The 26029-nt window shown below is 38.2% G+C and overlaps 1 protein-coding gene across 7 annotated transcripts in view; it reads left to right on the forward strand.

Moving 5' to 3' along the window:
- erbin (erbb2 interacting protein) overlaps positions 1-26029 on the forward strand; it is a 136017-nt gene that overhangs the window by 52914 nt on the left and 57074 nt on the right. For all 7 annotated transcript variants that reach the window (XM_069187084.1, XM_069187090.1, XM_069187089.1 and 4 more), the window contains exons 4-6: positions 10021-10218; positions 12828-12945; positions 24171-24249. In XM_069187084.1, coding sequence (XP_069043185.1) covers positions 10030-10218; positions 12828-12945; positions 24171-24249 — 386 coding nt within the window. In that variant the 5' untranslated portion in view covers positions 10021-10029. The remainder of the gene's footprint in view (positions 1-10020; positions 10219-12827; positions 12946-24170; positions 24250-26029) is intronic.

Raw genomic sequence — 26029 nt, forward strand, 5'->3', positions numbered from 1 at the left:
TAAGTTTACAGTATTTTTGGAATACTGTAAGATCTCTCAACATTCCTGCACTTCTTACTGGACAGATTATGGATCAAGTAGTATTTCTATACTGCAAGGAAGTCACTCACTCATCTGATTCTGTTTGTTAGACTAGAAGTAGTTACTTCTTCTGTATGTTTTCTACATCTTTTCTCTTTTCTCTGTTGACAGTAACTGGTTAGGCTATGTAACAATTCAACAGCGGACTTCTTCAGAATTAAAAGTCAAACACGAATGGGTACCAGTGGGAACTTAGGGGGAACGCATTTAAAACGTAGACAGGAAGCAGACGTTTTACACAAAGGATTATGGGAGCCTGGTGTAAGCTACCAGCCATGTTATTGAAATTGAGATCCTTAGTTTATTCAGGAGTAAGCTGGATAAGATCCTCAGATCATTTGGCTACTAGCAACCAGTGAGCTGAACAACCATCTCCCATTTCTAGCCTTCCTTCTGGCAGTTATTTAAAAGCCTTTTAATCTTCATGATTTGTATGAGTCTACTGAATTCTAAAATGTCATGAAGGGCAAAACAAACTTAAGAGTGGAAAGAGAAATTTAATCTGAAATTTGATGAAGCATCATTGCAAATATAAGGGAAATAATGACAAAATGTAGTAACAGGAGAGTGTGTTTTATTGTTATGAAGTCAGGTGATTTTTTTCCAAATACCACTGATAGATTACATGTGGCAGCAGAACCCTAACATCTGTATTACAGGTTGCTGTGCTAATCACAATGTCATAACCTTCCTTTAAGAAAATCTTCTTCCTTTGCTTTTTAGTAAACAATCGTACTATAATGCCAAATGGATGATTATAACAGATTCAGGTGTTCATTTCATTTGTTAGTTTAAATGGCACAGCAAGCCTTTTCTCAAAACATTAATACAGGTGTAACCTTTAAACAGTAAATCTGTGTATGATTAGTCCCACATAGAGAGGTTTCTCTTTTTAAGTGTGAGGAAAACTTTTTGTCCATAGTTAAAAACATTACATCTGAATTCCATGTCACTTGGCTGTGTTCTTAGGAATATGTTTTGATCTAGCTATTGGCTGCTGATAAAGATTTTCAAGCTCACAGGCTTTGACCTAGGCTTCAGCCTCTAGTTTCTTTTATTGTAGTTTACTTTTTTTGGACGGAGTACTCGGTGAGTTAGTGGAGAGGAGTGCTGGAGTTCCTGGTTTCAGATGCCCGATTCTCCAATTCTTAGAAGCTGACTCAAGAGTCTGCCTGTGGCCATCCCCGCATGAAAGCCTGGTGAAGTCTTTTACAAAGAGCAACCAAATACTAAAAATGTGACTTTTTAATCAATTCCATTTGAATTATTTTGCAGTAACTCATATGTCTGTTTACTTGATAAGAAGAAGAGAAGTTGGTCTGAGTTTTTAATGTAATTATATATACAGTAAATAGTTGATTTCTGGAGGAGTTTGTCTACTGCATGGTACATCGCACATTATGTTCCTTATCATGTAAATGATCATGAATAGCTTTTTGTTGTACAGTTTTGCCTTGAGAGATAGTTAATTTGAAGATATTTTATTCGGCTTGTCCATATGTTTACAATTTCGGGCAGATATTTCCAGAATTAATTTGGTATTAACCAATTTTAATTCTTCGGTATAATTCCTTTGAACCTAGCTATGCTTTTTCAAACTTTCAGAAAGGCACTTGAAATATTTTTTTGTAATTTCACAGTTTTAACTACACAGAGCCTCTAAATTAACTATTTCGGTATTGTTTTAAGGAAATGCAATTCCTTTCTTACTGAACTGTTGCTTGACGTACTGAGTAGTTTTCAATATGACCAGAAATTATTGACCTGTTTACTATTAGTAATGAAAGTCATAGTTCATTGGTAGGGTTTAAAAACATGTCAAGCATAATTTCCCTGTTGTATAAATGTGTACAAATATAGTCACTTTGGATAAAAGCATCAGCCAAATAAATAATTAAAGAAAAACAGATGGCCACTTCCAGTCATCACTTAGTGCTATGCTCTGTCAACCAAGGGTTTCACAAACTAGGGATAAGACCTCACACAGTACATACTGTTTAATTGATTCTCCAATTGGTTTCTGGATTTTGTGCAAAATGGGTTCCATTTCATGCCTTGTCAGATGGCAGACCAGTGGTGAATAAGACTTTCATGCCACTGTGTTCTGTACAAGGATTCCTATAGGCTTCTCTGGGAACCTGGGAAACGTTCTTTCTAACTCAAAGTCATATTTCCTAGGTCTCGGTCTGGGAGAAAGCCAACTAGTGCTGAGGGAATTATTTGTTACTACTCCGCACTCAACCTGTGCCTCAGCCTTCAAAGATTGCCATTTGGTATTTTCCTTACTTTTGCAACTAGTGACTATGGAGGTAACTTCTCTGGGTAGTATGGCAACCTTGTGTTTACTTTTATATTGTTTCTGAATACATAAACTACTGAAATGTTTAACAGTTTTAATCCCACTATAGGCTGGTTGGATGTAATGTTTAGGAATGTACGGTATAAAGTAATTGTTAGAAATCTGCTGTTTATCACAATCAAAATGTCACATTCTGCCTGAAATAAATATTTAGGAATTTCACTGCAGTAAAAGGTTTGAGGTTTACCTGAACAGATGTTAAATTATTAGCCATGGGGAGGGCGGAAGCAGTCTGTAGCAGAAAACTGTGATTTTTTTTTTCCCTCTGAAGCTATCGCCCTGTACCTTTTTTACTGAACGTATTGCTTTAGATGTGTCTTTTCAAATAATATTTTAGATTTATTTTAAATCATATGAAGATAGTTTTTAAATAATATTGAGTTCTTTACAGAGTGCATTATAATGCCCTGAATTTCTCCAGCGATTCAGCACTAATACAGTGCCTGGGTGCTGTATGCCAGGTAGGAAGCATTCCTCTCTGAACTGTTTTGCTTGTGTTGAGACTCAGCATTACAAATAATTTAGAATCCCCTATAGACAATATGGATATGTTTATGACTTACGGACAGTTTTCTGAGAACTGTATATGTTAAAATGATCATTTAAGTATTCGGTTATGTAAGCAAATAATGGTGAGGGATACTACTTGCACCATTAACTGGTAAGTTACGTTGTATCTTCGTCAGCAGAGACGCAGTGAAGCCCTGCCAACAGTAGTCATGGAAAAGGCAGTGACCTGTGGGATTTGCCATCCGACAGGAAGGGCTGCCTGGGATCAGTATGGAAGGAAAGGCAATAAATCTGAGCTGCTCAGAACTACTTTAACCCTTCATGTACTTAACAAGGCATTTCACAATCCTTGTTTGTTTACCAGGAAGGGTATACATAGCTGAACTAGTTGTTTTCCATAGCAATTGGATATTAAATATCCAAGATGCAACAACTTGTTAGTCATTTGTTTTTTGCTATTGCTTTTGATGTTCTTTTTTTTGCTATCAAATGCTTTGTTACCTAGATACACGCAGTATAGCAGAAAAGACACTTCGGGTGTTTAAAAAACAAGAAACAATAGAGTGTTTTCACCTTTAAGAATATTGTTTGAATTTGTTTGATCTGGAGCATAAAATAACTGAAAAGAAGGCTTGCAAACTTTTGAGAGAGGTTATAAATGAGACCTTCTTGCAAAGAAAGTATGTAACAATTGGCAAAATACAGAAGTGCTAGTATATCATGAGAAGTATTTGTCATCCAGCACTCCAGTCCCCGGGGAAAAGTCACAAATGCTTCCAGAAAATGAGCAGAAACAACATAGCTAAGGTATTCGGGCTTCTCCAACCTACCAGTGTAACTGGTTTTGAGCTACATGTGGCCACATATTAGAGTGGCCACATTAGAGGTGTTTATTAGAGGATGTTACTTCAGCTGCAGCATCTGAGCTGTTTTTGCTCAGTGCAGCAGCACCGGAGCCTTTGCTGCTGTTAATTAGGCCCCGGAAGGGCTATAGCTGTTGAGAAAGTCAGCCTCCTCACGAGTGAGTAAATTATGAGCAGTGCAGTATGTTGACCAGAGATCTGTCCCATTAGTGGCTCTTAATATGATAACCTTGCGTCAACATTTCCTTTATGTTGCTGTGTTATGTGGTAGTCCATTCAGACAATGGTGACTGATTTTACACTGGAACAGCAAAATAAAATGATGATAAAATGGTGCACGAACAGCCAGAGAGAAACTCTGCAGACCAGATCTCCTGCCCCAGAGCCAGCTGATAAACACGTTTACCTAAAGGTGGTTGTTGTGGCAGTGAGTAGGCAGCCTGAGTACTGCTGCAGGGGACTCAGGATTAAGACAGGTCATGCTACCACCCAGCTCTGAACCTTCTCCTGGTTAGCACTTCTTTTACCTTAAAGCTTTATTTGTCTGTCATAATGCTAAACTGTCTTTCCTGTTTTTTTTCTTTCACTTCACAGGATATTTTCTCTCTCTCTCAAACCCTCCACTGTTTTGCAAAAACCAACCGAGAATATGTAATTTTATGTTAAGTTACTGCATTTTTCATCATGTCCTTGTAAAAAAAAAACCCTAAAAATGTTAACAGTATTTTTAAGTCCAGATGGCTTTTCACTTCCCTGTACTTTATTGAGACACTCAGGCTCAGATGCGAGGTTTATCTGTGTTCTGTAGCTTTGATACTGCTGCTGATATTAAAGAACCCAGTAGATTTTTAACATGACAATTTACTTCGTGTGATAACTGACTTTATGACAAGTGGCAACTGACTTTATTCAGCTTCTGTTTTGTAATGCAATGAATATTAAAATGTATAGAATGGTATCCTACATTAAAAAAAAATAATCTTTATTGACTATGTCAAGTGTGTTTTTGTTCAAATTAAACTAACATTTTTAATACTGGGATCTAAGGAGCTCATTCACAAAAGATTAAGCAATAAACTTCATAATGATAACCCCATATTTAAAATGCACCTTATTGCAAAAGACCCTTTCATGAAGGAGGACCTAAATTCAGAATACTGTCTTCACTGCTCACCTAAATCTTGGGCAGAACCTTTTGCAGTAGAAAGGTGAAAATAAATATTAAAGCTGAATGTTAAGTGGGTGTTTTGGGATTTTATCCAGGTAATTTCCTGGCTTTCGGTAATTTGCTATAAAGAAATTAGATTATCCTTCCTAAAGGTTGCTTGTACATTAAATGGAGTACATTTGTTAAAATTGCTGCTGAGTCGCCCACATTCAATACATTGAATCTGCTTAAGAGGCAAAAGACTTCAGATATTTGCTTTGTGCTTTTCTAAACAACTGAACCACAGCTAATACTTTCAGTGGATAGGAAAAAGGTTGCAATAAACTAAGGAATGTCTCTTTGTTTGGAAAACATGCTTGAAGCGTTGTTGGATGTAAGGCTTATAATACTGTCTGTGATTGTTCACTAAAATGGACGCTTTTAGTTTTAGAATTGGAAAATCTGCACAGAACAGAACCTTTTCATTGTTGCCAAACACTGCATTGTCCTGGGCTTGTCTTTGCTGTTTAATGATGTTAAAGGCCACCCAACATAAGACAAATATTTATCAAAATGAATAATTCTGCCTATTGTAACATGAAAGTGGCATTTTGAAGAATAGTTCATCTTCTCTGACCATAGTAGAACTTCCTTTTGCTACAATTTCACTACCCATTTTGGTCTCCCAACTACGTGCTGTTTTAAAAGATTTTTATACATTTGAAACCTTGTTTTTTTCACGTGGGTAAAAAGGATGTAGGCTTTTGTTTTTTATAAATAGTGGTTTTAAATCCAAAATCCAAATCAAATACAAGAATACGGCGAGTTTTTAACTGTTTAACCTGGATTTAAGGGTAGCAGTTCAGAGTGTTCTTGGCAGAGTGGAGATAGTCGTAAGATAGCTGAACTTCTGACCTTGCGTGAGTGTTGTGATGCTATAAAAGTAGAAATTTGCAACTGTGTCTTGTGGTCTAAGTGCTGAGCTGGTGGTGTTGCAGCCTGGCTGTGTGTGACGCAGTTCCTTTGAAATTAGCCGTCCCCTAAACAGTCCTAAAACCTGTGTGTTGCAAACTATTGCAGTAGTATACTACCCCCCATTTTGCTAAAAACAAATCTTTCTCCACAGTGATTCAAATTTTAATTTTAGCTATTTTGGTGCTTTTACTTTTCTTGGTATAAGCTTGGATATAGGTCAAAAAGAGGACACCATGAATGCTGTCAACTGCTGATGCCTCAAAACATTATTTTTGTAATTATTTTTGTATGTTGTTCATTTAATGTCAACCAGCAAGCACATAGGGATTGTTCTCCTTAGAGAATGTTTTGCTAGCCCATGTAAAACGCATTCAAAATGCATTGAGCTGCTCATCGAAGACTTTCCAGGTTAACTGCTTGAAAAGGTACGCACTTTTTAAAAAGAGAAACAACTTGAATATTATAGACATTCCAGCAGAACTATAGATTTAGCCGTGGCATTCATTCCCTGTCAATAATCTTTCCTGGGTGCAACAGCATGATACTTGAAACGCTGGGTCCTTGTTCCAAGCATACAGCAAAATGAAGGGACTTGCAGTAAGATTCCCAAATTTGTTGTGGCATGGTCATGAGAGTTGTACTGTGTTCAGATTGATTCCCTTATTGTCAGTACAAAGAAAATGCGAAATGCTTAAGTACCAGCATAATGTTAATACCCCAGTTCTATTTACAATTCTGATGGAAGTGGGACATGCAGTAAACATGGTTTTCCAGCTATATATCTTTAGGGACAATGAATATTGGAGAAATTGAAGTCTTGTGTAAATATGCGTGCAGTTGCATGAAACTCAGCAGCTATTCATTACTGTTGTGATCAATTTCTATCTTCTGTGATGCTTTCACTGCTTGGCTCTTGCTATTTCTCAGCTTTAAAAAAATGTGCAATTCTTTCCTTCAAATCTCACTGTAGGTTTAAATTATTGAACAGCTTCTTTAATTGCTGGTTTGATTCTTATTGCAAGGATAAGCTGAGATTGTTTCAGGGAATGGCCCGATGAGATCCTTGGATCAATAATCTAGTAATCAAGCCAACCTCTTCTAGGTTGTAACCTTTCCAATGGTCTTATAATAAATGTAATAAGCCTTTTTTTCCTTTGGCAAAAAATGGGAAAAAGCTATATTAAAGTGAAAGAATATTTGACTTGGGTGGAACGGTGGTACAGTAGTTAGCATTTCTGCCGCATAACACCAGGGCCTTGGGTTCAATTCCTGGGATGCAGTCTGCGTGGAGTTTGTATGGGTTTCCTGCCTTTTACTCCCATGAAGTGCACAGTTCAAAGAATACTGTTAGGATAACGGGCTTCTGGGAAGATTGGCCCTGTGAGGGACTGGCATCCTGTCCAGGGTGTACCCTGCCTTGCTACTGTTGCTTCCTGGGACAGGCTCAGACTGCCCCGTGAACCTGTACTGGCTAAAGCAGTTACAAAATGGGTGGAAAAACAGATGCAATATTTGACTATTTCTTTGTGATAGTACAAGAAATTTCTTACTTTCTGTGCAAAGTAGACTGCACAAAGTGAAAACAATGGTTTGGCTGCAATCAAGCTGTGTTCCACTTTATTGATGTTCATATATATTCATTTTCATTCAAAATTCAAGGCCATGCAAGGGTTTTGTTTTTCGCTAGTTTTTTTTTTCCGTGATCACGCCGAGTAGAAGGCTTTTGTTTAATTTCATGGTCGTGCTATTCTGCTGCATGAAAACAGTGGACCTAAAACGAACAGTCCTCTAGACTTAGTCTCAAGCACCCCATCTTTTTAATTGCCTCCATTGAAAATAAAAAATGATGTACCCTAGATACACTCTAGTTTGTTTTATGGCAAAAATCTCTGGGTACTTCATCAAGACAGTCTTAATGTAAGAGGGTGTAGCCAGCCCCAGCTGGTTTTTCATCCAAACTGAGCGGAAATCAGTTCTGTTAGCATAGTACCTCACAGTCACCGCAATTCAGAGCCCTACAGTTTCACAGAAAATCCAATAAGAAGTTATTAGCCTCTTTTGTATTTTTAAGGTAAATAACATATACAGGTGACTCTGAAACCAGCAGTTACAATAACAAAAAGGTGTATCTAACTAAACCTGCCTGAGGAATATCAGGTGCACATGGGAAGAATTATTAGCAATAACTTTAATTCAGTTATTCATATGGGTGAGCCACAACATGGTACAATTTTTAGAAACATACCCTAATATAATCTGCTTTGTATCATTTGACTAGATTTAGTTATGTAGTTCATTTTATGACTATTAATAAGGTTGCTTTTTATTCGTGGTATTTAAGCCACGTCTGCCATCTCTTAGCTGTATTACCACTTTGGGTGAGGTACTGGGAAACAGCCATGAGCTGTGATAACGTTCATAATATTGAATGGGTTGGACTCGAATTCTGTCACAGCCTTTTATCACTTAAGCACATCAAATTGTACTCTTTCCAATACACTGTTACATTAGTGCTAATGGGGATTATTAAATATAAAAGATTTCTGTTTCTTCATATGTTTCATTTGCAGCAGTCCTTAACTGTTGCTCCAGTATTGACTTACAGTTGGTGCTGTACAAATTAGAATGGGTTGGATAATTAACAGGTAGAAATTGGAAACTATAAGGATTAAAAAACAGGCACTTTATTACCAGCAAATTAAGGAGAAGCAAACCAATTTGTCTTTAATATAACAGATTTACATGTAAGCAGTTTTCTCTAGTGTGATTCCTTTCATCTGATTGATCTTTGCCCCATCTTACGTTTTATATTTTCTTTGAAACTCTCCCCCTGATGATGGAGAGGAAAACAGTATTGTGACTGACTGTCATTCTGAAAGTGCAGAGTTTTTCTTTCGCACAAAGGGTAAGAAGAAAGCACAGGTTGAATGGTGCCTGAAATGGATCGCATAAATGCAGGGAGGAACAGGTGCAATGCAAGTGCATTGGAGAATTTTCACACATGTGCATATGTTAGCAAGTCAAGTGGACTGTGACATTCTGTTAACTCCTGTTTGTGTGTCTTGTGGCTTTCCTCCTCTAGTGGTTTTCTCTATCACAGGCTTTTTCAGTACTCTGGAGCACACTTAAGTCCTGTAGAACAGGTTGAAGCTGCTGATCCAAGTTAATATTGATAGAGGATGTCTCTAGAGTTCATCTTCCTAAACAACTCTGCACTATGCCCAGAGAGAAATCCTTTTCAGTTCTGGAGAATTTGGTTCTTTTCCCAAGATTTTTTGGGGAAACGTTCATTGAACCTTCTTGTGGTGTGATGGTCCTAGGGACAGATTTGCTTTCCAAGTTGAACTTGCCGAGATCTCATCATAACCTTAAAAAAAGTTGGGGTTCCTTTCAGGAATTGTTGTTTTTGAGGTATTTTAGACAATCCCCTGTTTGACTAGGAATTCATAGCTGATGCCATGATTTTGTCTGGGTAAAGCAGTGATGGTCAAGTCTTGATGATATAAATCACTTCAGTAAACAGTCCACCTGTGGGAATGTTATTTTCATGGTTTTGTTAGTAGGATTCTTGAAGAACCTGCTGTTTCTAAAATTGGATTGTTAGGAATAGGATTCTGTGATTTCCCATGTTAAATATTTAACTTGGTATCTCTGCAGCTCACACTTGCGTCACCGATAAAGGAAAGTGGTTAACAAAACTTCCTGCTCAGACTTGCGTTCACAACAAGAAGTAAAGCAGGTTTCAAAGCTCTTTTTGATAGAATAAAATCTGGCTTCGTTGCAAAAATCATTTGACACTACATTTAATGCTTATCATGGACAGAAAAAAATCCTTTTACTGAAAATGCAAATACAAACTGCACGCACACGAAGAAGCTGCTTATTCTAGAATTGTTTTCCTTGTGCGACGCTGGCGCTTGTTTTATAAACCTGCTTCCTTGGCTGCGTTGCCTTTGTGCATGCTGAGGGGCTGAGGGTAACAGATAAGGTGTGTTTAGCTTCTTGACTACACACACTTTCAAAGCTGTAGATAGCTGTCAACTGGGTGCCCCCCCGCCCTCACCGTGCCCTTCTCCTCCCCGCAGTGCCTGACGATGTCGACGAAGAGGAGCTTGTTTGTGCGGCTGGTGCCGTGCCGCTGCCTGCGAGGGGAGGAGGAGTCTGTCACGGCGCTGGACTACTCCCACTGCAGCCTGGAGCAGGTGCCTAAGGAGATCTTCAACTATGAGAAGACCTTGGAGGAGCTGTACTTAGATGCCAACCAGATTGAGGAGCTGCCCAAGGTAACTCCGAACATTAACAGATTTGCAAGAGGAGGCCACCTGGTCCAGCTAACTTGTTTAGAAACTCAACAATTTTCAGAACGCCAGCTAGCCCTTTCTTGAAAAAAAAACAGGGTATCAGGCTTTCAGGGTTCCAGACTCCCAACAGTACTTTTTATTTAAAAAAGCACATCCTTTTCCCACTTTTAAACTCACTTCCGCTTAACTTGGATGTTTTTCAGGACTTTAGCAAAACGTATGTAGGTTGAAGAACAATACAAACTTTTAATAAAGCAGTACTTTTTAATGTAACTTTAATATAATACCACCAAAGACATTAATATAATGTCACCAAAGACAAAGCAAAACAAAAATCGCTTTGTGTGAACTTTGCTACTTTTGAACTTCTTCTGCAAGTTCAAATCCTGAAGTAAAAAGCCTTAGTATATTAAAAAAATCACTACAAAGTGGCAGTTATATAATACTAATATCTGTGATGTTAATATGAACCTTCTGCCTGTCTCTGTTATTCAGAACCTAATACAGAAGGCTAAGCTGCCAGAGAATGTTGTGAGCTCTATTCTGCGCTTGGTGTTTTGTTGGAAATATATTACATGGTGTGTCATAGGTTGTTAATTTCAATATGGTAGCACTCTTTTTCTTTAGTGAATCAGAATCACATCCTGAATGAAAAGATCTTATGGATATATGTTATTTTTCAATTTCCTTTGTTAAAATGTCAAGGAAAATAAAGCACAACTCCATTTTCCGTTGTCGGGACAGTGCTGGAACAACAGCCATTAAATCCATTAATTGTGTAAAGCTAAAAGTAAGGATAAGATAGGCAAAGCAAATATTTGTTTGACAGCTTCTGGAGCTTTGAGAAAGATACTTCAGTTTGAACTTGAATCTTATCAGTTGACACCTTTAGCCCCTAAACAAACATGTTAAAAGCAGTGCATGTTTAGGTGAGTACATTCAATAGTACACAGAGTCTGCTAAGTGCTTTCTATTTTTTTTTCTTAGCTTACAACTATCCATTTTAATTTCCAAATTATATTTCTGGAAGCACTTTCTTACCAATCATTAATTTGCCAGCTGTGTTTTTGTAAAAATTCCCGTGAATCTACAGGACCGAAAGAACCTTCACTTCTTAAATCCAGTACAGTAGTGAATTAAGTCTCAGTGCAAATATATTTCAGTAATATAGCTTCTAGATGTAGAAGCTTTTTTTAAAATAAAGATCACAAGCCACTTTGATTGTGGTCATTTTGCTGTTGATATTACCATGTTAATGTAGTTTGAATATTATGAAGACATTTTAAAGTCAGTGATTTCAAGGTCTTCTATTCCGAGCTGTGATGGATCATGCATTTACAGCAGGCAAGTGAGGAAACATTTATAGATTCCCATGTTGCCACTTCAAAGACGTCAAATAAGAGTGGCTTCAGCGCCATGCTGGGTGGTTTGGGGATAAGTGTGAAATCTATACATTGAAATTCTGCATTCAGCGTCCTTAGGGAGATTAACCTCTGTTATGAAAGGACACTTTTCAAGGTGGTTCTGCTTGGTTTTCTTTGAATTTTAATTGCAGTTCATGCATATAGATTTAATCAGTGAGGCAGTGTATTATTTGGAAACTAGTGTGACTGGTGCTTTCTGTCCAGGAAAGTTCTCTGCATTTCTGTTGAAAGTACTACACGCATGTATATAGTGAACTACAGACATACTGGGAAAGCAAAGTAAATATTATTTTTCCTTTACAATTTGTGTCTGGGATCATATTAATGTGAATACGTTCAATATGATATAGACCTATTTTTTTGCTATCCCATGCATACATTTGGTCATATTAGGACAAAACCATGCTTTGTGTTCAATCATTTGATGTCAAGTGATTGTAAGAAGGCTCATTCACATTCAAGTACATTTTAGAGTTTAAAAGTCAACTTTTGGTCTGCAACCCATAGAGCTCATCTGATTCTTTGTGTATTCAGTTGCAAAGCTTTGCTGCAGCTACTTTGAATTCTTACCTGTTCTTGAGGGTTCCATACTTCAGATATTTGCAGCATGTTAAATGCTGCTCATGGTGCTTTAAATGTACAATTTGCCAGATAAATCTGGAAGTTGACAGTCTATGATTTTCCACTTTCCCCCCCCCAAGAAGTCATTCATTGCACTGGCCATATGTTTTGGGTCTTTGTTACACTGTATTGTGGTGACAAATTAAAAGGCCATAGTAACAATTGTACTTAGCAGTCCCAAAACCTTGTAAAGTGCACATTGCCTATACTGTATATATGGATGTTGGTTCCAAAAACTTTTGTGTCTTTGAAATGCTTACTGAGTGTGTAAACCTAGAAAACCTAGAAAACCGTTTGTTTGTTTTGAAGTAAAACAAGAAATGTACATGTTTTGAGTTATCAGCTTACCTGATGTATACGTTGATTTACTAGTGTAGCAAGTAAACATTTCGGTAGAAATTCATTGGCTGTATTACATGATTAGAAGTGAAGACATGAATGAAACTGGTTGCATATTGCTAATTTTTCATTAGAATTCTGCTTTCTGTATATTGTATTCCATATTTGACACATTTTAAATGGTTTTGTCTTTTTTCTTCTCAACAGCAACTGTTCAACCTCCAGTCACTTCATAGACTGAGTCTGCCAGATAACGACTTAACTGCGTTGCCAGCATCCATCGCGAACCTCATTAATCTCAGGGAGCTTGATGTCAGCAAGAACAGTAAGCAGAGCAGCCCCTTTGTTTAAGTATTCACTTCTGGACTGCCTCATTCCTAAGGCTGGTCAGCTCACATTGTACTCTTTGTGGAAGATGATGCAGTAACACTTGGAAAATAATTTCCTTACTTTTCCAAAATACAGTAGTGTTAAATCTTGCACTTAAAGAACACTTTTTGCTTCAGAACAATGAATGTTAAGTAAATCATATTCCTTAAATGTCTTTATAATCAAAACATTAAGGATTTCTCCAAAATGTTTGTAAGAGACCCCATCCATTGGCCAGTTCTGAATAAGATACAGATGTTATGAAGTATAACCTGTTACTGCACAAAGATGTTTCTGTTTACTGAATTCCAACAAAATCAGCTGGATCACCTGTATCCTGTGCATTTGGTTAATAATTAATTTACTCTGTTGATGCACAGCAGTGTTCAAACTTACAACCAAACCTAACCTCAACACTACAAAATACCTATTGGTGCTTTAGTAACATTCTGTATTTCAAGAAATTCATCCACATGAGTGTCCAAACCACTTTTTAATTAGTAAATAGTATTCCTGTTCCCTGGGATCTGAGAGGCATCTACCAGTTACTAGAAGCTATAGGCCTATTTTTCATTTACAGTGCTTATAGAGCGGGGGGGGGGAGCTTATTTTGTAGCCACTGACTTCCAAGAATTCCTTTGGCCGTTTTAGGAGAACATGTAATTAAATATTCATACAAGTGTTCTTCCTGCAAGGCGGGGGAATTACCACAGATTACAGAACATTTTTTGGCAAGAAGGTGTGATCTTTACATAAAGATCTGCCGGTCAGTTTATCCTAAAAGGGTCATTTTTATTACATAAAAGCACCCGGTTTAAATCTTTCTAGAGACTGCGGCCACAGTTTCAAAGTGACTGAGTATTACAGGTTTTGTTGGGGTGAAGACTGCTAGTGGGAGGGGTCCACAGGTTGCCATGTGTTACTGATCGCAGTCACTGGCCAGGAGCCTGCTGAGCGATATATTGAGTTGTGTCCGTTCGCACTCTTGTCACTGAACCTCAGCTGTTAGTATTCCAGGTTAGCAGTGTGGAAGGCAGTGAATGATGTAGAGATGCTCTGGTCTCCAGAGGCCACACTTTATCGGCTGTCCTTTTCTTCCTTGACCTAACCATGGACAGACAAAGAGAAATGCAGTCTATGACTATAAGTATTAAAACATAGTGCTGGTCCATTGAGACATTTTGCCTATTGCTATGATTCACCTCCGTTTTCCTCCCAGCTACAGTTATAACTCATTTTCGGTAATAGGTATCTGGTTGCTTCAGAGTCTTTCAGCCCCTTATTTGAACTCTGTCCAAAGGAAGAAGCTGAAAGCTTTCATAATGTCTTCATGAGCAGCAGTGAATAGGGCTCTAGATTTGTAAGGTGATGGCTATGGGTTGAAATCCCACAAGCAGCAATGTTGTACCCTTCACTCAGATTGGAGAGTACATACTTACACTTACAGGTTGCATTGTGACCTGTTTATTTGGTAAAATAGTTCATGTAACAAAACTGCCTCTGAGTTTTGTTACATCCACTCTTAGGGCCCTATAGGTTAAAGCTGCAGAACTCCCTGTGCCTGAAATCAGGGTGGCACAGTGACATGGGAGTTAGTGCTCCTGACTCAGCTCTTGGGTCCTTGGTTTAATTCTGGCCTGGGAGTACTGGGAGACTTGATTTGACATCTGTCTAGAGTGTGCATGTTCTCTTGGGTTTCCATGGGATGCTCTGGTTTTCTCCTCCCCGGGGTGTGTGTGTCGTCTCGTGTTTGGGGTGCAGTCCTAGCTCAGGCCTTAGGCTCTCATCTTTGTTATAGTTATGGGTTATTTTGTCTGATTTGCCTTTAGTCACAAACCTTGTTAAGATGTTAACATAAAGATGAAGCATTCTTTCTTTACAAGGCTGCAATAATTGAAACAAGTAATATTAACAATGCTCTGGATCTTTTAAGGAAAATTCTAAAAATGTCTAGAGTGTTTCAGAATTCTAGCACTAATGGTATTAGTGGAGTAGTTAATTATTCCCTGGAGCTGTTGCAGAGGTCCAGGCTGAACTGTCTTTTGGCCCACTGTGTTACCCTAGAACTGTCACTTTCCATCATGCTCACTGTAGCCCAGTAGTTCCAAATGAAAAGCAGAAAGGATGGATGTTTTAGTGTTTGAGAGAGCGTGGGCACAACCTTTTAGTTTTTTCCCCCTTCTTTGACAATTATTAATTGTCTTTAATTTGCTATTGTTTTGCACATTTAAACATATACCTCTTTTGGAGGAACTTGTAATTCCCTTTTTGTTGGAAAGGGTATGGCAGTGGTTTTCAGTAAGAGGAACTCAGAACATTTGTATTGTTCAAGATGGCTTTATATCAAAGGTACTACAGTACAACTTACTACAAAGTTAGGGAGAGGTAAATTTACTTCTGGTACAAATAGGACTGACTACTTCAAAATAAAAAAAAGGCCTTAGTAAGGTTTCCATGCTCCTTGCAGAAGTACTTTTATGGAAAACAAAACGCAGAAATCTACATAATAAGCAGTAACACGGTATACTTTTGTTTTGAACTGCAGATGTACATTTGATATTGTGCCAGCACGGTATAACCTACAGGTGAAACTACCGGCGTATTTGCCTGCAATGTAATGGTTTTGTAGTTCTGAGTGATGTGTGGGGTGTTTTTGCCAATTTGCTATTCAAATGAAAAAACGTAAGCTGTGGTTTGGTTAGATGTGTTCAACATGATTAGTAATCCCTTCACTTTAGCCAGGATATCCAGTGCTGGAGATATTTACGGTATTTGTCATTTTTTGGAGGAAGGTGGGGGTACAGGGCTAAATTCCCATATACTTCAATTAAGTTTCTGCAACACCAGCTTTTCTGAAAGTGAGGTCGGCATTGTTTTCTATCTTTTGTGTGCCACTGGAATTGCATTGAAAAGGAGATAAATAGCACATAAGAACATAAGGAAGGGACAGCAAACGAGAGCTAGTCTGTGTGGTGGTTATGAGTTAATTAATCCAAGGATCTCATCCAGCTGCTTCTTGAAATAAGCCAGAGTATCAGTGTTGCGTCCCAGTGTGTGGTCTAGGTGTGTTTTTGTTATGTTCCACACTTCTGACTTTGATTGTTCTCCTCCCCCATTGGTCCATCATTACACCACTGTTTCCATATGACATCATCTTCAGTTTGCTTCTCGACCAATCACAACTCATCTTATGCAATATAAAACATGGAGGCTTTCAGAAGGAAGGGGCCTTTCGTTTGACTTCGGTCCCGCTCGGCTTTGGTTTTTGCTTCGCTTCGCTTTTGGTTTTGCTTTGACTTTGTTGGTTTGTTGTTTTGCTTTGCTTTGTGTGTGGGTGTTTTTGTATAGCTTCGGCTTTGTTGTTTTGTTGGTTTCTGTTCGTCTCTTTGTACTTTCGTTTGTTTGTTTTATCCTTATTTTGCCATTACCTTGCCCAAACTTATTGTATCAATCTCTGTGTTCTTTTGTACCCTGTTACTTGTCTACTCTCGTTTGTATTCGTAGTTCACTTGTGTATTTGTGTGAACTTTTGTGTATAGAGTTAGTTCAGGTTGTTGGGTACATTTTGCACACACGTAGTTGATTCTTGTATTAGTCACACTAGTTTAGTACGGGTGAGTGCTGTTTGTCTTGTATGGTTTTGGGTAGTCAGTGGAGGTTAGCTAGGGTGTTGAAGACACAGAAGACCGTGTGTTTCGGGTTTTCTTTTGTAGTCAGGTTAGCTTTCCCTCACTTTCTTAGCCAGCTCCATTTTTTTTGTTATTTTCTTTTCTTTGGCACCACTCTAGTTCCCTTACCCTGTGAGTTATTGTGTCCTATTTTGAACCACTCACTTATTCAACTTAAAATAATCACTTTTGCACCAACCCCTGTTATCACGCTTCTCAAGTCCCTCACCAGAACCCACCTGAATCCAAAAATTATTCTAAATGTTACACCCGTTTACCCCTGTACACTTGGGGTCGTAACAATCGGCTTCAACAACATGGCCGGGTATCTTGTTCCATGCTTTAGGGTTAAGAACTGCCTCCCTTTATCATTTTTAAATGCACTTTCCATGCAGTTACCACTTGTGCCCTATGGTTCACTGTTCATTCTGAATAAATCTGTTGCATTGACTTTGATGTTGAATACATGTGTCAGGTTCCACCAATCTTGTCTTTTCAGGAGTGAAAAGGTTAACTTCTTTCAGCTCGTCAATACAGTAGACACCCTTAAGTGCCAGAATGTATCGGCTTGCTCTTTCCTGGACTGAGTCCAGAGGAACAGTACCTTTGTTTTATAACACAATGACCAAAATTGTACACATTTTTGTAAACTTTAACAAAAGATCCCTTGATATAAATTCTGTGATCTTAACTATCCTAGCATTTTGATTGTCTTTTTAATTGCTTCCTCGCATCTGGAAGATGTAAATGATGTATTTTTTTTATAAGTAGCCTCTTCTAGCTCAGCATTTCCCGTTTTGTATTTATAGTTTAGATTTTGACTGCATAGAAAGCCTTGTCTGCACTTGTCTCTATTAAACTGCATCTGCTGGTTGTTTGCTCAGTCGTGGATTTAATCTAATGTATGCAGTATGTCCTCTTGGATTCCCTTAAAAGCTCAGAATGCTGTTCTGTGCTCTTAATTTCTTACTTGCATTTCTGTAATGTTATTCCCATTCTGGTTAAGATCAGTCTCATAACATTTAGTTTTCGAAGAAACTAGTTTTAAATCATTTTAAATATTTTTAAATTTAGCTTTAGCAAAATCAGATGCAGTCATCTGTAGTTTAGGTACATTTTCTGAGCCAGCTTTGTTCCCAGAATGTTTATTTCATATAAAGTTTTAAAATCCTCCTGAACTGCCTTAAATGCTTCTTTTGATAATCCCAGCACAGGAGATGCTCAAATGGTTGTTTTACCCCTTTTATTGTTTTAATTTCCTTTTTATTTCTGCTTTTTCATTCGTTGCAATACATCTTCCAGTGACGTTGACCTTCCTAAAGTGGTGTAATCGCTCAATATTCAGGTTCATTGTAGGATATGTATTGTGGCAAATGTGCAGGTTTAAGGCATTTTATTCACAAAATGGTCTCATAATTGTATGCTAGTTTTAATTTGTATGAGAATAATTTACAATCAAATCACAAATTATGTATAGGAAGACAAATAAACATAATTTGTTCCTGCAAGTGAAAAAGTGAATGGTAATTAACATCTTATTTGCCAGACTCTGCGTCAGTTGTAAATTACTCATGCCTGCACATTTGAGATTGATGGTCTGTTCAGTGCTTTGAACAACTAGCCTTTGACTGTTTATCTTTCAGTTTTAACACAGAATTATGTTTATTGCACACTGAAGAGTCAGTATGAAAAATACATTAAAAATACATATAAATTGTATATTTTATATTTTATAAAATTACAGAATCACAATTGAGCTGTATGCATTATCCCACATTGTTGACTTTGGATGGTTTTCGATAAATTGATCTTGCTGTGGTGTAAAAGCATTCTGGTCACCCTTTGCTGAGCGTCTTTGTGAGAGAATTAGCTGATTTTATCCGAATGTCCTTCTTGCTTGTTTTTTTAAAGGTAGGAACGACCAAAGGCTTAATTTTATTTAAAATCTGCTAATAAAATGTTGACCTTTTAGTCCCATCTGTTCCACTGTAGACCCTGGCTGTACAGTAAGCAGTAAGAATGGAACAGTACTTATAGGCAGTAAAGGTACACAGTAGATTACTAGCCTAGTATGCTTCAGAAATGTTGTAAATGTCACTTTGACAGGAGGTTTAATCTGGTCCATGTATTCATCCATTTTCAGAAAGCCATTTATTCTAGTTAAGGGCCTGGGCCTAACCCTAACCCCTAGCTGTAACTAAAGAGCATTGTTTTTATTTACCCTGTGGGTGTGTCTTGCTGCGTTTAACACGTACTGTATGACATCTATTCGTGTTCCATAGGGCCGAACCTCTTGAAACAGTCTAGCTTAATGGGTGACTTAGAGTTGGACAATAAATTATTATCCTGTTTAATTTATAAACCTGTGTGGTGTCTATAGAGCAGCACAGTTCTATATTGTGAATTACAATTAATCTGTCCCTCTTTTTTTAGAAAAAGTAGTTTTTGAAAGCAGTGTCTGGACCGAATTTTTAGTGTCCTATCACCAGAGTATATGTTGTGCGTTGAGATTTGTATCAGTGTATTAGCGTATTACAATATAACAACAGCCACTTTTGTGGGTCTAATAATATTAGCTTTTGGCATTTTGGGCTTCCTTTTAGTTGCTCTGTAAAGGTTGTTCAGGGCCACGTAATGCTGAAAACAGTCTTATTCCTCAATTAAAATATTTTATTGCAAACAATTGTGCATGAAATACTTGTTTAATGCTAATAGAATAGAAATTTAATAGAAACCAAAACCAACATTAAAATTTCATCCATGCCTACAGATGCCAGATAGGCATTGCAAATGATCTTCTAACACTTGATAGTGTTTAGGTTAATTTCTTGGTTTTCACTCAGGTCCCAAGCATGGAAATGATTGAAGACTCTAACTGTACAAGCCAAAGTTTTCTCAGTGTTTATTATAAGTTCATGAACTGAAATTTTGTTTTAAATAACATTTGGCAGTGAAGCTCAAAAATCCAGTGCAAAATGGATCAGATAGTAACTCTACCTGTCCTGGTAATGTTCTGGTAGTCATCACCGCACCTGGTCTAGTAGTGAAAAGCTTGGGCTGATACAAATACAAATGTCCTTTCTTCTTCTCCTGCCCCGCTAACTGGTGCTGTTTCTGCTGCTTATCATGTTCTTGTCTATTATTTTCCAAAGCCTAATCATAATTATATCCTAAAACCAGTAGCTATTGCGTCACAGCTGCTTCTTGTAGATACAGAACGTCTTGCCAGTTTAGTGTGTATTCCAGTGTTCGCTAGCAGCCGCATGCTGTGACTGAAGACTCCCTGCAAATGCCAGTTCATCTTTAATTTTTCAGAAAGAACTATAAGCGATGAATGTATTTCAGCTGAAACTCGCAAACGTCTCTTCAGTTAATTAATCCTCAGTTTAAGATACTCAATGAATCTTTGTGAAAGCAACTACAAAGACTCATAGCAGAGTATAAATTGTGCCGGAGAACCTTGAATGACCAAGAGTCTTTTGAAGTGTGCTGGTTTAGGTTCAAAACTACTTTTTGTGTTGATTAGTTTTAAAATATATTTTACACAGACATCTGCATGAGTGCATATTATCCCTTATTTTTCCATCATAAGCTCGGTGAAGGTTCAGGTCTCAAATAACAGTAAAGTTGATTTTTAATTTTATTATTCTGCATTATTCTGTTAATTATAATTATTTATAATAAGATTGTTAGCAATTTTGACTAGTTAATCCCCCTCATAAAGAAGAGACAGATTACTGAATACTGAATGTAAAGACATGATGACATAATGTATCAGTTGCACTTAGGAAATAGTTGACTGAGATTCAGCAGTGGGCTTCATACATTGCATTAATGCAATACTTTGTTGCCATCATGGGCTATCATTAATCTTGGAAGGTTGTACAAGACCTATTCTTTGCTGGAATACTTAATAACAATAAGCTGTCTAATTGCGAAGAATACTGAAACCCAGTGTGCAGGTGGTGAACAAAAAATGTGCAGGTGGTGAACAAAAAATGGAATTACGGAAAAGCTTCTACCTCCAGACTGCTAAATAGCCAACCTCCAGCTTCTTCAGCAAATCACCTGCAATGGCTACATGGACATACAGTTTTAATTGTATTTGGCATACTTCACTACTTGGACATAATATATTGCATAAACCCTGGACACATAACAGATCTATTAACATTGAGTTTTGTCTGAGATATTTTGTCTTATTTTAGTCAGTTTTATTCAGTTTCTCTTGCATCATTATTTATTATTATGTAACCTTATTTTGTAACCTTAATTTAGTGATTTGTATCCCCCCGATGAGTTAGTAGAAAAGACATTTCATCGCCAGTAACTACTGCTGCATGCTGTATTGTTGTGCATTTGATAAATAAACTTTGATTGATTGATTGATACATGAGGGACACATGCTTCATTGTTTTCTTGACATACGAATGAGTGCACTTGTGGTGCCAATCTAAACAACAGGCACATTTTCCGTGGTTTGGGTGCACTCATTCCCATAGAAGGCAAAGTTAATGCCAATCACTGCTTAATGGTACTGAGTGACAGTCTACACTCTGTGTTGCAGCATTTCTTTCCTAGTGGAAGTTCTAGAATATCAATGCCTCCATCTATAAAGTGTGTATGGTCACCCAGGGGTTTGATGTTGGCCTTCTTGGTCACAAGGTCTGAGCCCAGTCTAGCATTTATGGGATATTCTGGATTGATGTCTGGAACAGATATCTTACTTTCATCATCCATGAGTGTTTCTGACCCATTTCATTACTTAGTAATGTTCTTCACAAGGTATGATAACATAAGATAGTCTGCAAAGGAATTAGGGCCATGTGGCTCATGTTGCTGTTTACTGGCAAAGTAAATTTTAAAACCTTGTTCAACCATGTTGCATGACATGAAATATCAGAAATATCACCAGACTACGTCTTATTTAGTTGCTAACTGTTGCAAAAAAGCAGAGAAACACTTTAGTTTTTTCTTTGAATGACTACTGTAATGCTCTACTTGCTGGTGTATCTAAATCAACATTGAACACACTACAGTAGGTGCCGAATTTGGCAGTCAGAATCCTGACCAGGTCTAGCGCAAGTGATCACATTACATCTATCCGGCTTCCTGTCCGGTTTCGTGTCGACTTCAAAATCCTCATGCTCACCTACAAGGCTCTGCATGGCTTGGCACTTGTCTGAGTTATCATTACTCCTCATAACCTTTGCTTGTCTAGTTCTGGTCTCCTGTCTGTCCCCCAAGCCTGTCTGCACACTGTGGGTAACAAGGCATTCTCCTGTTATGCCTCAAAGCTCTGGAACTCTATCCCTTAAGATATCAGACATTCAGAGTTCTTTCAAATATAGACTCAAAACCCTTTTAGAAGGGGTTTTATTTAACATTCTGTGTGCCCCTGTTTTCCAAACACACACCTACTGTCTCCTCTCCATTTTTTTTTCTTTGTTGTTTTTCTGTAAAGCCCTTTGAGAAGCCACTTTTAAAGACACTATATAAAAATAAAGTGTATAAATATAATAAATGGTTAGTCATCAACAGGAATGCTCTGGACAGATATTCCGGATCCCTTCTTCTGTCAGCACTTAAGTTCCTGGTAGTTTTGCACTATAAGTAAATGACAGCACCAACGTGGAATGCTGATCGGTGAATCCTTTATCGCCTATGTGGCAGTGATTGATGTACTGTACATAAAAGTTTCTCATCCTTAAGCAAGCAAGAAGAAAACACCCTCCTAGAACATTACTGGCTAACATACCATAGCTGACTGATGCGGATTTGCTTTTTCAAATTATCTACAGGAAGAACATTCAAGGGAGGTGACCATGAAACATCTCATTGCTCAACAGTGCCAAAAAATAGTAGTCAGACCCTTCTGATGCTGCCCTAATTTATTATACAAAATGATACAAGTTTTTAAGCCTAATACTTTCTCCAACACCTGAATGCTCAACCTGAAGACTTCTAAGAGCAAGATGATACATTGAATGTCAGAAAAAACTAAAGAGAAAAAACTGAAATGTGTTGATTGTTTTTAGGCCTGTGAACGTAATTTTTAGAGGGAGCACCTTAGGCAGCAGTTACAGCTCCAAGTGTTTTTTTGTCTTTATCTACCTTGCACACATCTGGTGAAATGGTTGCCTATACTTTTTTGCAGACTTGCTCAGGGTCTCTCAAGTTGATAGGACATTTCTAATGTACAACAATTTTCAAGTCTTTCCACAAATACTCAGTAGGATTCAAGCCAGGACAGAACCATTCAAGGATATTCACTTTTTGTTATTCTTAAGCCCCTCCAACATAACTTTGGCATTATGCTTTCCTGCTGACAGGTGAATTCGTGTCCCAGTTTTAGGTCTGAAGCAGATTTTCCTCTAGGATTTGATAGTACTTTTCTCCATTTGTGTCACATCAGTCTTGACAAGCTTTCCAGTCTGTGCTGATAAGAAGCAAAACTATGATATCATGCTGCCACCAACATGCTTGACAGTGGAGATACTGCTGACTAAGTGATGTACTATGTAGGGTTTGGGTCAGATGTAATGCAAATTCTTTGCATTACAACAAAACGTTCTTATTTTGTCTCGTCTTACCATACAAATGTTTGCTAAATGTTTGCAATGTTACTTAGGTGCTTAGTTTGTATTAGTAGGAGTTGAGGTGTTTCTTTTTTAATTTCTTTTTTAATTGGCATCCTTAACCAGGTTCCTCGTTGTCTGGCTTTTCATTTTGGAAGAACAATGTTATCTTGGCAGTGTCTTATTGCCTTCTAGTTCTTAATGATTACAGTACCTTCACCATGCTGACGGGGATATTAAAGGTCTTTGAAATGTTTTTATATCCTGCTTTTGACACTCTCTAGAACTTTGTTCTAGAAAGCTCCCTGGTCTTCATGGTTGAATCTCTGCTTGACATTTACTACCTGACTGAAGGATCTTACAGAGATAGGAGATTCGTTCTGAGATGATGTCTACCACTCTTACAGCATACAGACTAATCAACTAATTGAGTCGCTCATTTAAGTAATTTTGTCCAACTGTATAAATTTCAACTTTGCCACTTGGCTTAGCTAGCAACGGGTTTGAATACTTATGCAACGTAAATGTGTGGAGTAGGCTGTACTGTATATATAACAAATATCAATTGCTACTTCAAAGTGTCATGACTGCAAGCTTAAAAGCAGCAAAATGTGAAAACAGGGGTCTGAACAGTTTTTCAAGGCACTGTATTAAAAAGCCTCTTCTGTGTTTGTTACCTTGGCAACCACTAAGTCAGTTATATTGAAGGACGGGGGCATCGCCTGCTAGTCAATTATCCTATTGCATATGCAGTTATAACAAACTATTAACCTGGCTAAACTGTGTTAGATGTTAAATCTGACCTGCTGTTTATATTGAGGCTAATGGTTGGAAATGGGTTTGACATTGGTGATCTTACATTTGTGCAAGTTAATGACTATAAAATATAAAGTATAGGAAGCTGCAAATCCATTTAATCTGTTTTTCTTTTTCAGGCATCCAGGAGTTTCCAGAAAACATCAAGAACTGCAAGGTGTTAACCATGGTTGAAGCCAGTGTAAATCCCATTTCAAAGTAAGGCCTCCCTGTTTGTTTGATCCTCTGTCATGAATAACCTTCCCCAAGCCCCTGTTTGGTTGACTTGTGCAGATGTTCTGTCTCAAGACATTATCTCTATAGTAATTAAACTGGGCTTTATGTCTGGGCCAAAATTAGTGTCTTGAAAGAGGCAGCCATATATCTACTAAAGTATTTGTTTTTGTCTGAGGCTGAAATCAATCTAATATGTATGTGGCACCCGCCTTATACTTCGAATGTCCCGGGATTTTTTAAAAATGGTTTGCTCACACTGCCTAGAAAAAGAAGCCATATTGATAGACATACACATGATTTTAACACTGCTGTTGTGTATTGTTAAATTTGTTAGAGGCTAGTTACTAACAGGGGACTGAGTGTTCAGAGTGCATGAATCAGTGTGGAGATTAATGTGCAGCACATGCAGTTAGGTCCTCTTAATGGGTGTGCAATATCTCCATCCACAACTTTGACGTTAACCTTTACAATTTGATTAATGGCATATAAGGTGTGAAAACAGTCTTAACTTAGTTGTCACTGTGACGTCCCTAGGCTGCTGTTGACCTTTTTGAAAGGTGAGACACATAATCAGAAGAAATTACACGCCCCCCCCCCCCCCCCCAACAAATTAATCAAATCCAGTCTTTCATAAAACTGTTGGCCGGAGTTCTGTGCACCACTGAAAAATAACTAGCAGGTGTGTCCAGACTTGTGCCTAACTACTTAATTAGCACAGCGGTGCTCTTAGTGACCCTTTGGCTGATAGTTTTCTATGGTTACAAGGCAGCTTTATGAAGCAGCAGCTGGCTTTGTACCAGGGCCTTGCTGCACTCTTCCGCTACAATTGCATTCCACTGAAGGTATCATAATGAGTTCTAATTTTTAATTGGGAAGCTCTTATTGTTGAACTGTTACATTTAGGTGTACAACCTTTCGTTTTCAATCAAGGGCTGTTTTTTTACACACACTTGATTTGGATAGGCTGAGTGTTTACCGTGTCTTGGGCTTCGGCTACAATCCCAGTCCCCCTGCCTTCGCAGACAGGAAACAGCAAGGAGGAGCAGGCAGACATCTCCCTCCCGCCCACCTACAAGCCGCTCGTCCTTTCACACGCCACAGGCAGTGCTGCCCCGTACCGGAGGTTCAGCACCGATTGGGGAAAATTCAGGTGTGCCCAGGAGGCAAGAGGAGGTTTATCCCACCCTGCCCTGGCTGTTCGTCAAGTCAGTTGTGTGTAGCTGGTTGGGTTACAGCTAACCAGTTTCAGACATCCAGGCTTGAAGGATTCAAGTGTGACCCCAGCGTGAGCACCATTGCCTTCAGAGCCAGTCAGGTGTATGAACATGAACATTTAACGGTTTAGTTAAAGAGTGACACAGTTGTTACCATTGCTGCCTCACAGCTCTGGGGCTATGGGTTCAGTTCCTGGGGTGCTGTCTGCATGGTGTTTGTATGTTCTCCCCATGTTCGTGTGGGTTTCCTCTGGGTGCTCTGGTTTTCCGGCTTCTGGGGGTTAATTGGCTTCTGGGAAGATTGGCCGTGGTATGAGTGTGTGTGTGTGTGTGTCCATGTCTGTGTGTGCCCTGTGATAGACTAGCTTCCTGTCCAGGGTGTATCCCACCCTGCTGAGATAGGCTTCATCCCCTCCGTGACCTTGAATTGGATGAAGCAGTTAGAAAATGGATGGATTACAATGATTTGCAGAAGACAAATCGGCTTATGAATAAAAAAAAATATAAAAAACATTTGGAATGTCTTAGTTTGGGCACATCTCACTTGG

The sequence above is a fragment of the Lepisosteus oculatus genome, chromosome 3 (assembly GCF_040954835.1).
Source record: "Lepisosteus oculatus isolate fLepOcu1 chromosome 3, fLepOcu1.hap2, whole genome shotgun sequence".
Lineage (NCBI taxonomy): Eukaryota > Metazoa > Chordata > Actinopteri > Semionotiformes > Lepisosteidae > Lepisosteus > Lepisosteus oculatus.